Raw genomic sequence first — 14,731 nt, 5'->3', positions numbered from 1 at the left:
AATTACCCCTTGTGCTAAAAAGACGAGACCTAATACAAAGTCTCATGTTTAGATTGACTTATTCAGCTGCGACAGACACAGTAATAAAAATCCTCCTACATGATGATCCAGTGTGTACGGATGCAAGTAAACACAGCTTGACACTTTGTACACAGTCTTCCTTGTGTCAACAGTCCAGGCTGCTGCTGCTGGTGGAGTGAATGTTTTCTTATACAGAAATACCAACCAATCATCAGCTGACTGTCACAACCCATCTGAGTATTGTTTGACCATGTGCATCTCCTCATGGCCTCAGTGAACCATCTTCTAATGGATAATGCCACATAACAAAGCAAACAACGTTCCAAACTTGTGTCGTGAACATGAGAGTGACTTCAAGGAATTTCAATGGCCCAGCCAGTCACCAGATCAGAATCCACTGGAACTAATGAAAGATGTGGTTGAGCTGGAGATTCATAGCATGAATGTGCAGCTGACGAATCTGCGAAAATGATGTGATGCAATCATGTCGACACAGATCAAGAACTCCAAGGAATGTTTACTACGTCTTGTGGAATTCATGCAATGAAGAACTGAGGCAGGTTTGAGCAAAGGGAAGAGCTACCCAGTGTTGGTGTGGTGTTCCTAATAAAGTGCTCGGTACATATACCATACATAAACGCATATAGTCAGTTGACCAAGGCTCCATATTTGGATCATGTCATGACAACTGAGGTAGCTCCATTATAAGAACAAATCGTGTTTTTATTACTCAAAGCAGGGAAAGTTTACAGTATTTTTTTAGTTTTGGTATAAAAGCATATTTGCCAGGAGTACCGAAAAATCGGTGACTGGACAGAACTGAAGTAGATGTTCAAATCAGATGACAGGTTGACAGGAAAACTGGAATTACTGCATACAGTTGTATAATTCTGCCAGATTTTCAATGACTAAAATCCTTCATCCTTTTAAAATACATAGTTTAAAAACGACTAAGATCTAAAAGCCGTAATCAATAAATGTTACATAAATTGGATAAAAATCAGTTTTGAACACTTTTGGAAGAAGAATCACAACACTGATGCATTTGTGAAGGGGATATGACACCACTGACATTTAAATAGACCATTACCCTGAGAGAAATTATGGATTTCTGACTAATCAGATTGGTATGATTGAAGTACAGAACTTAACATAGCCTAACTCTAACCCTAACAGAGCGCTGATGGTCAGTTCAGGTGCAGCAGAAACCTCGGGCCGATTCTGACCTGGACAGTGAAGGTGACACAATCAACCTGTGATTGGAGAGCCTCTTCTACTGATTGGACAATCAGGGACAAGGGTGGGTGGAGAGGGGTCTTAAGGAACACACACACACACACACACACACACACACAGACTCAGAGGGGAGATGTGGTCATTCACCCGGTCGGTCAGTTTACAGCAGGTCAGACTACAGCAGCAAACTTCCTCATGGCTTTTCGGATAGCGGCATCCCTCTACCTGTATTTCCTGTTGGTAAGCTCTCCATTTATCATGTATCTTTTCATTTAACACCACAGCAGCTTTTATTTCTAGAGAGGATTCTTAAACTACTTAACTTTTTATAACAATGCTCTATGATGTGATATGAAATTTGACTTAATACAACAGAGCATGGATTATAAACAACTGTTTAAAATGAGCTTATAAAAATCACATTTTTATTTTTTGCTCTCTAACCCCTCTTTGTTTGTTGCCTTGTCAGAAACACTTGCTGCTGTGGACATGTGATCTTGTGGAGTTTTTTCAGTGTATTGCTCTTTTCTTGCAGGGCTGATTTCCTAGATTATGAAAGAATGTATATGACCAGTGTCTTTTTTTCTTGAATAAAGTAATAATACTGTATTCTAAGATATATCTCCCACAGTGTTTTACTTGTGTTGTTGATATTTCTTCTGTTTCATTTGACTTCTTCTCATTTTGGCTCAGAACCAACAAAGCTCTGCAGAGTTGTGTGTTTAATTTATTTACAATCTGTCTTGATCAACCTTGACACACTGACAAATCATGTGCATAAAAATTCTGCTCTGAACTGCAGGGGGTAAATGGCTGGCACGACCTGGACAACACAGAGTACGACTGTTGGCCGATCAACAGTCCAAATGATTACAACATGATGAGCTGTGGTGGTAAGTCTGCTTTATGCATCGATTTGCTTGTTTGTGTGTGTTTTTAGTGACACTGTTAAATCAGATGTTTTCCTGCTCCAGCTGAAAAGGGAGTGAGACAACATTTGTGCAGAATTAATTACGGTGACTTAAGAGGTGGGGCTCCACATTGTAAAGCTGCTTGTGAAAAACATACAATACATGTGCAAACAGTATCCCTTGTTGAATTCATGCATGCTTTGTTTGAGTATGTCCAGGTGATGTGCATGTGTGTGCTCACAGGTCTGGAGATGGCCTGGGTGCAGCGTCCGCCGGAGAAGGTAACCAATGGGGAAGAGTTCAATGTCTCATACACGGTGACGGCCGCAGATTCCTTCTACGAATATGCAGTCAGGAACAAGATCTTCCAGTTTAGGTGAGTGTGTTACATAAACTCCTGTACGCCTGCCATGCACACACACACACACACACACACACACACACACACATCGTCACACACGTCGTCAATTCATTTAAAACTTGTAAGGGTTTTTCTATATAAAAACTCACCTCCACGATAACTGTTCAAATTTTGTGTGTGTGTGTAATAATCTGAAAACAAACGTGAGTGACTAAATTATCTATAAATACAGAAACAGAATCAACATTTGTTTCATCATCGTGTTGAGATCAATTAAAAACTGGTTGCCCTCCTGGTTTTTGTTTGAGCTTCCATTGGTAAATATCATCATGGAGAGATGTGCTAATGAATGTGTTTGTCTAACCATCCATTCTCACGTCTAGTGATGCGTCTGAAGCAAAGAGGTTCTGTCATGAACACGAATGCCCGGCAAACTGGAACAACGCCAACGAAATGAACTGCTGCGTGTATCACGCCAACATCCACTCCTGCCCTCTGGGCCTCATGGTTGGTAACACCCATCAGAGAAGTGAGGCTTCTCCTTGCCAAACACCCTGTCAACATCTTCTTCTTAGTATAATAAGACAGCCTGTATGATCTTGCTTGAGCTTGCAGTAGAACTATTGTGTTATCTGTAATTGCATTACATTGCATACTATATCAGAATTACTGCCCTGTGATTGGTTGCCCCAACCAGTCTACATAAATATTCACAGAGACCTTCACCTTTGACATTCGATCAGTTCATCTGTAAGACCAAATGAGTGTTGATAGCAAATTTGAAGAAATTCCCTCGAGGCGTTCTTGAAACATCGTGTTCACAAGAATGGGACTGACGAAATGGATAGACAGATGAAGACATAATGCGGCGACTGGCTGTTGTTGGCACTGAGGCATACAAATATGAATTATCTATCTCGGAGAAAAGCTTTGCTTGATGAGCTGTAAGATATTTTAGACTGCACTATAACTTTTGATTTGCTTGTATTAAATAAAAAAAAAGCACACCAGACGGTCCAGGTCAGCAGATACTCACCAGAGAGCACATTTGAACAGCCTCTCCTCAGCTGCTGTTCTCCCTCCTCACAGAAACAAGGTGGAATCTGCGGCCCGTGGATCCCTGACGATGGCAAAATAGTGACTCACACTGTATCCAAAGCAGGAAAGATGTCGCAGAAATACTGGACTTCAAAGGTGAGCAGAGCCAAACAAAATTCTTTCACAGAATTGATCATTTATAACATGTGTTGAGAACATGTGTAGTATTTCTCACAGATCCACGTGAAGTTACTTACTGCAAATATTTATTTAATACTTCACTGAAAGTAGGATCCAACACACAATATGGATTTGATCAAAGCGACTCATTGTTTTTGTGGAGCCTGGCGTCTGTTACATTGCAACATAGCTGCAGGTTGGAATTACTTGTGTAATAGTAGGAAATGACAAGTGCCTCACTGAATTACTGTAAATTTAGAACTACAGGCAAAAACTAGATTGACTTAAAAATGTCTTGCTATGTTAAAGAAAGTAAAAAAAACATTCTTTTGTGTTTGGTTTAAATCTGAAAAGTCTGGAAAGTGACAATCAGCTCATATAATAACACATATATCTACAGCAGGGCTTTTTCTACTTGTACATTGTTTTATGAAATATTATCAGCTTGTTTTATGGATCCAATCATTTTAGATAGAATACTTTTAATCCCCTGAACTTTTTACTGGCAATTAAGACTTTTGATATAGATGCAGCCTGACTCTTCCACAGTTTAACTGCACTTTGTTTTTTGTCATTCAGGTGGTGCTGATCCATGTGGGAGTCACCTCAGTCATTGCTCATATAAAAATAGGACAGATGCACGCAGCACTGGAGTCCAAAGTGCTTGTTGTCAGTGCCCAAGGTCAGTGTGCTACTGCTAACACATACGGTTTGACCACAATACAAAATAAGTGTCTGTCTGTGACACATAGTATTACATAGATAAGTTGTTATATCAAGAAACATTATGGGCAAAGTGAACTTGTATTTGACCTTGCAGTAAAATAATCTTCATTTCAAAACAACTGATGCTATCAGCTGATTGGCAATAAGAAACTTAAATTTGTACTTGCTGGCAGAAACACAGATAACCAATACAACCGTCTGCCTGCAGGAAAGTTACAACATACAAACTTTTATACAAAAGGTATTCATCTCTTTAGTCTGTCAGTGGTAGAAAATAACCAATTACATTTGATGCTGTACTTACTTACCATTTGTGTTTATGTTTTATGCTACGTCATACTTTTACTTGATTGAAGTTAAATAGTGTTCTAATTGAGGGAAGGTATTGCACTATATTTATTTTATGACCATATCAATATCCACCCATCCATCCATTACTTATCCTACTAATCCTGATATTAAACTTTATTGATCCCAGGGGAAATTTTTACTTTCTATAAATCTGCTCTACATTTAAGTGGCAACATTTAAGTGTTGAAGCAGATGTCACTGCATCAATAATTGTTATACAATTATATTATATGTAATATTCTGAAATCAGCCATTATGCATAAAGTTTTTTGATTCTTTTGTTTTTTAAATTATTAGAATTTGAATGCAGGACTTTTGTGACCAAATATTTTTACTGTGTGATAATGCAACTTTTGTTTAAGTGAAAGATGTGTTTCTGTCCTCCACTACTGAACACAGTGGGTGGTAAACCTAACTTGTAAACTGCCTGACTGTTTAAGTGTGTGGGGATGACGTCTGCGAGCCGGAGGAAACCTGTCTCAACTGTCCTGCAGACTGTGGCATCTGCCCCATGTCCATCGCAATCAAAGTAGCCATCGCGCTCCCAGTCGCTCTCTTCAGCAGTGGCTTCATCCTGACCATGGTGGTGAGTCAGTGCAACGCATGCTCACCAAAACACACAAACACACAGGAGATGTTTTATATGCTGATGTTTATCTGAATGTTCTTCCCTGCAGTGGCTTCAGTACCAGAAACAAAAGATGTTTTGGGATGAAAGCTGGATCATCAACTACAAAAACATCATATTTGGTAAATGAAGTTTATGATACCAGTTCCAGATATATTCACACAGAAAGCATAAATGTGATGAAAGCTCCCTTCCTTTCAAGACTTTCACATTCATTTTACTGAAATGAGAAGTGTCTGCCAGAAATGTAATTTCTTAACCCTCCAACAAACCATATTTCGTCAAATGGAAGCAGTTTTATATTTGTTCAGTAAAAATCCTCCCAGCTGCATTAACAGTGAATAGTGTCCATGTCTAACGTGATTCTTGGCCACTGCAGGTAGAGTGTGCTGGATAGGCGTCGGCAGCACCACCAGCCTGCAGCACGTCAAGAGTAACTCCACCATCAGTCAAACTACTGACATGACCGTGTGCACCGGAGTCAGTAACTCCTTCAAACAAGGCATCATCCAGCTAGGAATATAGTGAGACTTGTTTTTATTACCTGTATACAGTATATGTTCATTACTCTACTACTATTCAAATGACAGAGGTAAAATGTATTGATTCTGAACGTCTTGTTTAAACACTTTTATTTTACTCTAACAATCTGGATCTGATGTAAGTATAAAGATTTGTTTAAAAATCCATGTTTAAAACACCTTGAATCTCATTACAGTTTCACTTTCATTGATTTATTTGTACAGTAAAATTTAAGAATATATTCTTTGCGTACTATACAAACAACAATATATCAAATTCAATATTTCCTCCATGTTCTGCATTTACAGTGCATTCTGCAGCATGTTGCAAAAATATCACGACAAACAAGTAAATATTCAGACTCTTCAGCTAAATTTCAATCATAGTTTGAACACTAATGTTGTCACTTTGTTATCCTGGAGTACGGAGGATGGGGTAAAGGGCCTGAATACTGTCTGAACACACTGTGGGCATTTAAGTTTGAGTTGATGACTTTACAGTTACTGTCTTGCAGCGATGGGAGGACGGTGGCGGTGAAGAACATCCAAAAGAAACACTTCACCCTGTCGAAAACCATCAGGAAGGAGGTGAAAGAGGTCAGGTGAGGAAACTCCCTCACAGAGATTTGAATGGGAGCGGTTGTGGTTAACACTTCCAAATAACTCCTGTAGGTTTAAGCTCATACATTTGATTCATCATGATCATTAGACAACTGGACCACCCCAATCTGTGCAAGTTCATCGGTGGTTGCATTGAGGTTCCTTACGTGTGCATCATCACTGAGCACTGCCCCAAAGGAAGCCTTTCTGACGTCCTGCTGAATGACGACATCCCCATCAACTGGGGCTTCAGGTCAGAAAACTATACATTAAACAGCCTCATTTACATTTTCAATGCCTCACCTCAGTCATATTCATTACTGTGAGTAGAACCTGTAACACTAAAGCTAACGCCTGGTAGCAAAGGATCAGGGTTTAGCCATAGATGACATATTTTGTTATGACACACGATGACAATTGAAAATGAAACTTCACCAGGAAATACTGTGGCATCAGTCCTTTAAATGAAGAACGAGGAAGAGCTCCATCCTAGACTCACAATTACACACAATATTTATGAATTCACAAAGACTCACTCAGACTCAACAGTCCATAATGCCATGAAATATACATGAGGAGAAATAACAATTTTTACTGTAGCTTTGTGGATGCGGCATAACCCAATGTGTACATGTAATTACAACATGACCTGATATTTACCTTTGATTGCAAAAGAAACGCATCATACATACAATTATATATGAGACTCTTCCACCACACAGGCTGTCCTTTGCCACTGATGTCGCCCGCGGGATGTCTTACCTCCACCAGCACAAAGTGTTTCACGGGAGACTTCACTCCAGAAACTGCATTATTGATGATCGCTGGGCATGCAAAATATCAGGTGACCAAAAGACCCGGTATATTAAGTATATATTAAATCACAGTCTGAGTCTGGGGTTCAGAAGTTCAGAAGTTTTTTTAGATTTGTGTTCCAAGTTGAGATAAAGTGTTTTTGCCATTTTCATTCTGTTGAGAGCAGTTACACACGTCAATCAGGAGACTTACAAAGAAACAACTGAGAATGAGTCGATTATAATGCCATTAAAATCTTTGTGTGACCAAGAGTTATAGACATTGATGCTTAGAATGCAATGGAAAGAAGAACATCATGGAAGCAGACCATAGGCTGTATATAAAGAAGCAGACCTATGGATTTGGTGCTTTGGATATGAAGGAAACTTCCCCCGGAGCTTAGACACACAGGGTGGTGATGAAAATGGAGGACGAAGATGGGACGTGCCATAAAGGCTTCTAATTGGATGGTTTGAAGGGAGATGATCTGGTATACAGAGTTGAGGTGGTGCAGGGGTGGAGGTGGGTCACTCAGTGATCATGGCACTGAGCTGAGCTCAATGGAGGAGGGAGAATGAACATTTTAAACTTTGACAGCTTACAGGTGATTGGCTCAAGGTCAGTGTGTCAGGCTGTGATTGGATGAAAAGAGACAATGAGCTGGTGCAGCGAAGAGATAGCGAGAACTGTGCATGTGACTCACGAGGAAAGTCTTCCTGACTGAACTTGAATTTTGCTTCATTTGTTATAAAGTCGCTCAACATACACAGTTTAACTACAAACAGAATCCTCTCCTCTCAGGAGTCATTGCACCACTCTGTCTCATCCCACACAGACAGCCATGTTATTAAAAAACATCCTGCATCACTGTACTCCTTCACACTTCCTGTGTTTGGATCCAGATTATGGGCTCACAGCGTACAGAAAGGAGGACTTTGAGGCCGTCAGCGACGGCTTCAACTGTGGGGATTTAAAACGTATCTACTGTGCTCCAGAGGTCCTGCTGGGCAGCAGCTTCAGTATAACACCAGCAGCGGACATCTATAGGTGGGTTTGAATGTACAAGCAGTGAATGAAAGTTATATTTGGACGTAGTTGGATTAAAGATGTAGAGATGTTTACACACATGGCATCCCTTCTCTACGTTTCCCTCATCTCCGCAGCTACTCCATGATTCTGGTGGAGATTGCCACTCGCTCCGACCTCATTTCAGTGAGTATGACGGGCCTCTCTGCAGATTACAAGCTTCAGCGTTCTTTTGATCTCTACTATGTAACCAGCAGTGCTCTCCAACAGGAGCAGGCTGAGGGCATTAAGATGGATATCATGTGGCGCCCCCCTCTGCCTGAACTCAAAGCAGGAAAGGCAGATATTGACTGTCCCAGTCAAGTAAATTACTGTGAGGTAATATAAGAATTTATAGCTATATATGCTTGCATATTTTTTTATGTCAGAAGTTAATATAGTATGAAATAATAATGTCTTTCTGTCTTTTCTGAGCAGCTTATTAAGAAGTGCTGGTCTCCTAACATCACACTGAGGCCCACATTTGAGCAGGTGAAGAAGATGCTTGACAAGATGAACCCACACAAAGTCAGCCCAGTGGACATGATGATGAACCTGGTAACAACTCTCTGAATTATGGTCAAATAACAGGGATGGAGAGTATATATATTACGCACAGGATCTGCTCAGGACAATACAAAAGATCAAATGACTTGTTTTTAAAACACACGTGAGGAAAAGCTTTGCAGTCATCTGGATTCATGTTAGTCTCAGTCCCTGACAGACTTGTTTAACTGCAGATGGAGAAGTACAGCAAACATCTGGAGGCCATAGTGGCAGAGAGGACACAGGACCTTCTTCAAGAGAAGCAGAAGACGGATCAGTTGTTATACAGTGAGTCTGGATTACAGTAAGCAGTGATGTGCAGGACGGCCCAATGATTCATTCCAAGCAGAATAATGTTATTCAGGTTTTATGAATTTGTATATATATATATCATATATATATATTTATATATATTTATCACATTACACTGGGTGATTGAAGACAAACTATAAATCAATCAGATGAACTCAGCTGTTCCTGCTGCCATCTAGTGGTGCAGAGGTTGCATCTCCTTTCCCATCCACTGCTGTTGAGACTTTGAAGGAATGTTTTCACACAAACTCAGCTATATTTTAACACATTATCTCTGTGTGCAGGTATGTTACCAAAGCCGGTTGCTGATGACCTCCGTCAAGGTCGGACAGCAGAGGCTCAGACCTTCTCCAACGCCACTGTCTACTTCAGGTTTGTGATCATCTCATCGAGCTGTTCGATTTTTGTAAACGGATGTTTATGAAGTTAAACATTCAGTTTCTTTATTTAGTACATAAAAGTTGATAAACTAGAGATGGTTTATATTTTGTGGCCTCCCCCTATGACAGTGACATTGTTGGATTCACTCAGCTGTCGGGTTCCAGCACTCCCTACCAGGTCGTGGACTTCCTCAACCAGCTCTACACCACCTTCGACGACATTATTGACATTTACGATGTTTACAAAGTGGAGACAATAGGCGATGCTTGTAAGTATGTTGAGATCACTTCTGCAAAATGATAAACCATAAACATCGGACAATAAAAAAGTCAAAGAGTCAACAGTGGAATTAATCAAAAAAGTGAAACACAAGTGAATGAATAGCAACATCAATGATTGGTTTTCATACTAAAGAGAATCTGAATGTTTTGTTTTGCTATTTCATTATCAGTGAACCTCTCCCTCTTCCTGTATTGTCTCTTATCATGGAATGACGGCTGATTGTACAGACATGGTGGTCTCTGGGGTCCCCCAAGAAAATGGCATCAATCATGCTGGGGAGATAGCCAGCATGGCCCTGGATCTGGTCAGCGTCTGCCACAACTTCAAGATCCCACACAAGCCCAACACGCAGCTAAAGATCCGTGCTGGCATCCACTCAGGTACTGTGACCATCTCATTGTATCCAGCCTCACTGAAACTTCCATTAAAAAAAAAAAATGTAACTAATTTGCGATATCAGAAAATTCTCCATCATAATAGAAGGAGGAAGACCTGAGGTTACGTTGTGGTTTTCTAAACCAATGTAAATGTGTAAATGCAGCAAAAATTGTTAAGTTGAAATCAATCAATGGATGAGTCAGGGTTTCCTCAACCTGGGCCATCCACCCTCGCTGCATCTCTACAGTGTGATAACAATAATTATGTCAGCTATATTTTCGTGTATTAATAACATTGTCAGATAGATTGAGTAAGAAATGGAAAAGAGGAATGTTTACAGCATCACGTAACTCATTACGTCTGACGCAAGTCCTCTCAAATCAATACTTATGCATTCAGTATCAATTTACAAGAACATGCCTGTAGCAAAGAAACAGTTTATGAGGACTGGAACCATCATTATGGTTCTCGAATTGCTGTGCAGATCAAATTTTAACGACATAAATGATGCCTGTTTTTTTCTAAATAGATCTCTTCAACCTCTGTATACTCACACCACTTTATTTTTCCCCAGCTGACTCTGCTTGGATCAGCTCCCCATTTGTTGTTGCAACATTACAATCTTATTTCTCTGGGACTTGACCTTTTTAAAACAAATGATCTTTGCTCACAATATTTGATTTGACAGCTTTGTGTAGGTATATGTATGGACTCTTATATATATAAGTAACCAACATTGAGTGTACGCCCCCTTTTAATAACTCACATCCATAATCATGATTATGTCATACAGTACGCTAAGTGGTATCAGCCAACTGCTGCTTGTTTACACTCACTGCTGTTTATCCCGACAGGACCTGTGGTGGCCGGAGTGGTCGGCACCAAAATGCCACGGTACTGCCTCTTTGGGGACACTGTCAACACGGCATCACGGATGGAATCAACTAGTGAAGGTGATGAGAAATAAAAAACACAATCCAAGTCTCAGGGAAATACGGCAGTGGGATATCAGACGTGAAAAAACAAAAGTCCAAACTTTAAAGATAAGCATTTTCATATGGGTTAAAGTGAACCTAAAGCCTAGAGAGCTATGTAAGGACAATCTAATGATGGTAGTTTGGCCTTGCACTTTTTGCAAACATGCTACTAAGACGGTATGTATAAGAAATATGAAATGTTTGAATAGATAGGGAATTCTGTTTTCTTTTATACCATAGATATTTGGAATTATATATTATTTAATGAATATTCAGCACAAATATCTCAAATATCACTGATTTGGTCATCTGACACAACGTGTATGTTGGTTTGCAAAGAATTTAAAACCATGTAAGATGCACCAAGAATGAATAAAAAAGATAAAACTTCTGTCATGAATATGTACGTTCATATTGTTCAAATGACTTTACCCTATCGCATTATATCCATAGCTCTGAAGATCCAGGTGAGTGGTGCCACAGCTGACCTGCTTCACACGCTCAGAGGTTACGTCCTCACCTGCAGAGGAACACTTAACGTGAAGGTGAGATTATCAAACGCTCCAGTGTGTGTTCGTATAGTCAGTGTGACCTGTGTTGAATGATAGAAGAATTTACACTGACTGGGATGACAAATCCAGGGCCATGCACTGCACTGCATATTTAGCTTCCTGTAGCAGTTCTGTACTTGTTATACTCCCGACACAACACACTGCACAAAGGCTCATGCTCAGCACATTCCTGTCTATGATCACGGTGGTTGTTGTATAGTGACTGAACGTTTTACTGTATTAGAAAACAAATCTCAAGAGTGCACATGCACATCCACATCGCTTGAACTGAACCAAGTAAGAGCACCTAGTTTTGTTTTACTGTTTTGCTTTCCCTTTCACCTTATTTGTGTATATTTTGGTATATATATATTGGTGCACCATGAAACGAAGATTTGCAAAGATCAAGGGAAATTTAAAACTTCTCTCAGATGGGGTGTGTCTGGTGTTTGATTTCTCTTTTCTGGGGAGTATTGTTGGATCCAGTTCTACTTGCTTCTATTCACGCTGTAACCTAAGAGCTCTTTTTGTTGGGTGGTGCCAGTGTGATAATGGGGGAGGGGTTTAGTTGTCAGTCCCAACAGACATGGATCTAAGTGGCCTCAGCTGGTACTAACCCCTAACCCCCTCTCTCATGAAACACTAATGGCTTTACTACTTAAAAATTGATTTGAGTATGACTTTATCTTGCTTCTATTTCTCTTGACCCCCCACAGGGCAAGGGGGAGATGAAAACATGGTGGCTTGAAGCAAAGAGAAACGACCTCTCAGACCCACTGCTCAGAACATCTGAATCCAGAGGCGTCCCAGTACCAGTTAGTGACTAAAATGTGGTAATAAGAAAAGTGGTTAGGTGTAGATATTATGGGATGTAAGATGAAGAATAATCACAATGTAGATATCACACTGCACTGAAAACACAACACATGTTGATAGTGTTTAATTGTGCCTCATTGTGTTTCCCTATTATATATAGCATTCATTAGCATGGTTGCTATCTGAGGCACTTTTCTGTTTTCTGATAAATTAATATGAATGAATATAAGGATTTTATTATTCACTGCCTGACACTAAAGACAGCTCTCTCACAGTAAGTTTAAAAATGTCATGTTTTGCTACAGAAGAATCGAAATTTTTAACTTACAACTGGAATCTAACAATACACCCAGGTGCAAGTAACTTTATTAACTAAATAATGGCATGCAATGTCAGTGTTGCGATCTGGAAATGTAAAAAATAAATAAATAATAATAATTGAGCAAATGTTAAAGTTGTCAGTTCAACCTGTGTGTTTGTCTGCTCAGTAAAGGTTGATTTTTCTATTGAATTTGGAACCAAAATCGTCTTCTTCTTCTTTTTGTTTCATGCAGATTAGATTTGACACAGCAGTTACTCCTACATTTTGTAGAATGAGAACATACAGTTTTCTGTAGTTTTATGTGTTAAGTTTTGTTATATCTTGCCGTGCTGTTTTATGTTTTGTTGTATTGTTCTAAATTAATTATTTAAAATTTCACATTAAAGTTACTTTCAAGTTATAATTTGGCTTATTCCTCTGGTATAACTATATATTTACAAGTACAGAATAGTAGAGAGATATTGTGCATACACAGGCATATCATCATGTTACTGTGTGACATTGTGGTGTTGTTCATCCTGACACATGTAACTGACTCAAAGAAAAATATTTTAAATTTCGGTTCTGCATCTACTTTTGTGAAGCTTTGCAAGCTGGAAAATATCTTAAAGCCTCTTTTCCAAACTGTAATGCAACTAGCCACTCGTGTGTTTCATCACCCTTCATACTTCACAGATCAATTATTACGTTGGTTCTACAAATTTCAGATTGAGTCACATAATCATTATATCAAAAATAAATACAGTAGAACCTGCTTTGCCTTGGACTATTTGGAAGAGAAGAGAAATTCATTATAATGTGCAGCATAATTTAAATTACAATTTACACTAGAGATTGTGGAATTGTTGCTTTATACAAAAGCTGAAGTTAAAATACATTGAACTTGTATAAAGCAGCAGAAATAATATGAAAAGTAAGTCAGCATGTAAAGTGATAAATAATTTAAACTGCAGTGTAAGCATTGTATGGTGTCAAATAAGGATTAGGGATAATATTTGAATTTATGAAATAATGTTATAATATAAAGAAATAAGTATCTCAAATTCAGGTTTGTGAATGTGAAATCAAATGTTGCAGCTGTAGAATAGTTTTGCATGTGTGTGAAAACGTTGTGTGCACACATATACTTTGCAAACGTTAATCAAACTAAACATGTATTTTGAAAATGTGTGTGAAATGCTATTTTATTTCTTTAATAAAAATCACAGCTGGATACTCATGTATCTGTATCTTTTTGACATTTTGGCCTCCATATTAAATAAAATAAGTCTCATCTAAATTAATTTATATTTCAATAAGCATCTCAAATGATATGGACACGGCCAAAGATCTCTCATCCCTCACAGTTCAAGCTTCTTATGATCTATAGTGCTTCAGGTACTTAAAGGTCCAGAGTGTAAGATTTAGGTGAAAGGGAACTACTGGCAGAAATTTAATGTAGAATAATCCTCATGATGTTTTCGCTAGTTCGTTCCATCTAAATTGTATGAATTGTAGTTTTCTTTACCCCAGAAAAGTTCCTTTATATTTAAATACTTTATATTTACATCGAGAGGACCCTCTCTACGGAGGCTGCCATGTTTTAGACATTAGTCCAGACTGAACAAACTAAACACCTTTTGAGTTTTTATGACAGCTACCACAGGTTCTTTTTCATGTTTGGAAGGAGAGGGTGAGGTGAGGGGTGTTCAGCTGCAACATGCAACATCAACACTAGATATCACAAAATTCTA

At 38.9% G+C, this 14,731-nt stretch overlaps 1 protein-coding gene across 1 annotated transcript; it reads left to right on the top strand.

Annotated features, from left to right (window-relative positions):
* The first annotated feature begins 45 nt into the window (after positions 1 to 45).
* Positions 46 to 14,245, top strand: LOC109625491 (atrial natriuretic peptide receptor 2-like). Its single transcript, XM_020080726.2, has 23 exons — positions 46 to 1,497; positions 2,060 to 2,150; positions 2,412 to 2,544; positions 2,913 to 3,036; positions 3,619 to 3,723; positions 4,327 to 4,429; positions 5,265 to 5,410; positions 5,502 to 5,574; positions 5,832 to 5,976; positions 6,489 to 6,575; positions 6,683 to 6,826; positions 7,296 to 7,417; positions 8,271 to 8,415; positions 8,532 to 8,580; positions 8,665 to 8,772; positions 8,872 to 8,991; positions 9,174 to 9,267; positions 9,576 to 9,663; positions 9,801 to 9,940; positions 10,182 to 10,334; positions 11,187 to 11,285; positions 11,763 to 11,854; positions 12,577 to 14,245. The coding sequence occupies exons 1-23, from the start codon at positions 1,453 to 1,455 to the stop codon at positions 12,685 to 12,687; spliced, it is 2,517 nt and encodes an 838-aa protein (XP_019936285.1). The 5' UTR covers positions 46 to 1,452; the 3' UTR covers positions 12,688 to 14,245.
* The last annotated feature ends 486 nt before the right edge of the window (positions 14,246 to 14,731 follow it).

The sequence above is a fragment of the Paralichthys olivaceus genome, chromosome 3 (assembly GCF_024713975.1).
Source record: "Paralichthys olivaceus isolate ysfri-2021 chromosome 3, ASM2471397v2, whole genome shotgun sequence".
Classification (NCBI taxonomy): domain Eukaryota; kingdom Metazoa; phylum Chordata; class Actinopteri; order Pleuronectiformes; family Paralichthyidae; genus Paralichthys; species Paralichthys olivaceus.
The sequence above is the reverse complement of the archived record's forward strand: the minus strand, read 5'-3'. Positions and strand labels throughout refer to the sequence as shown.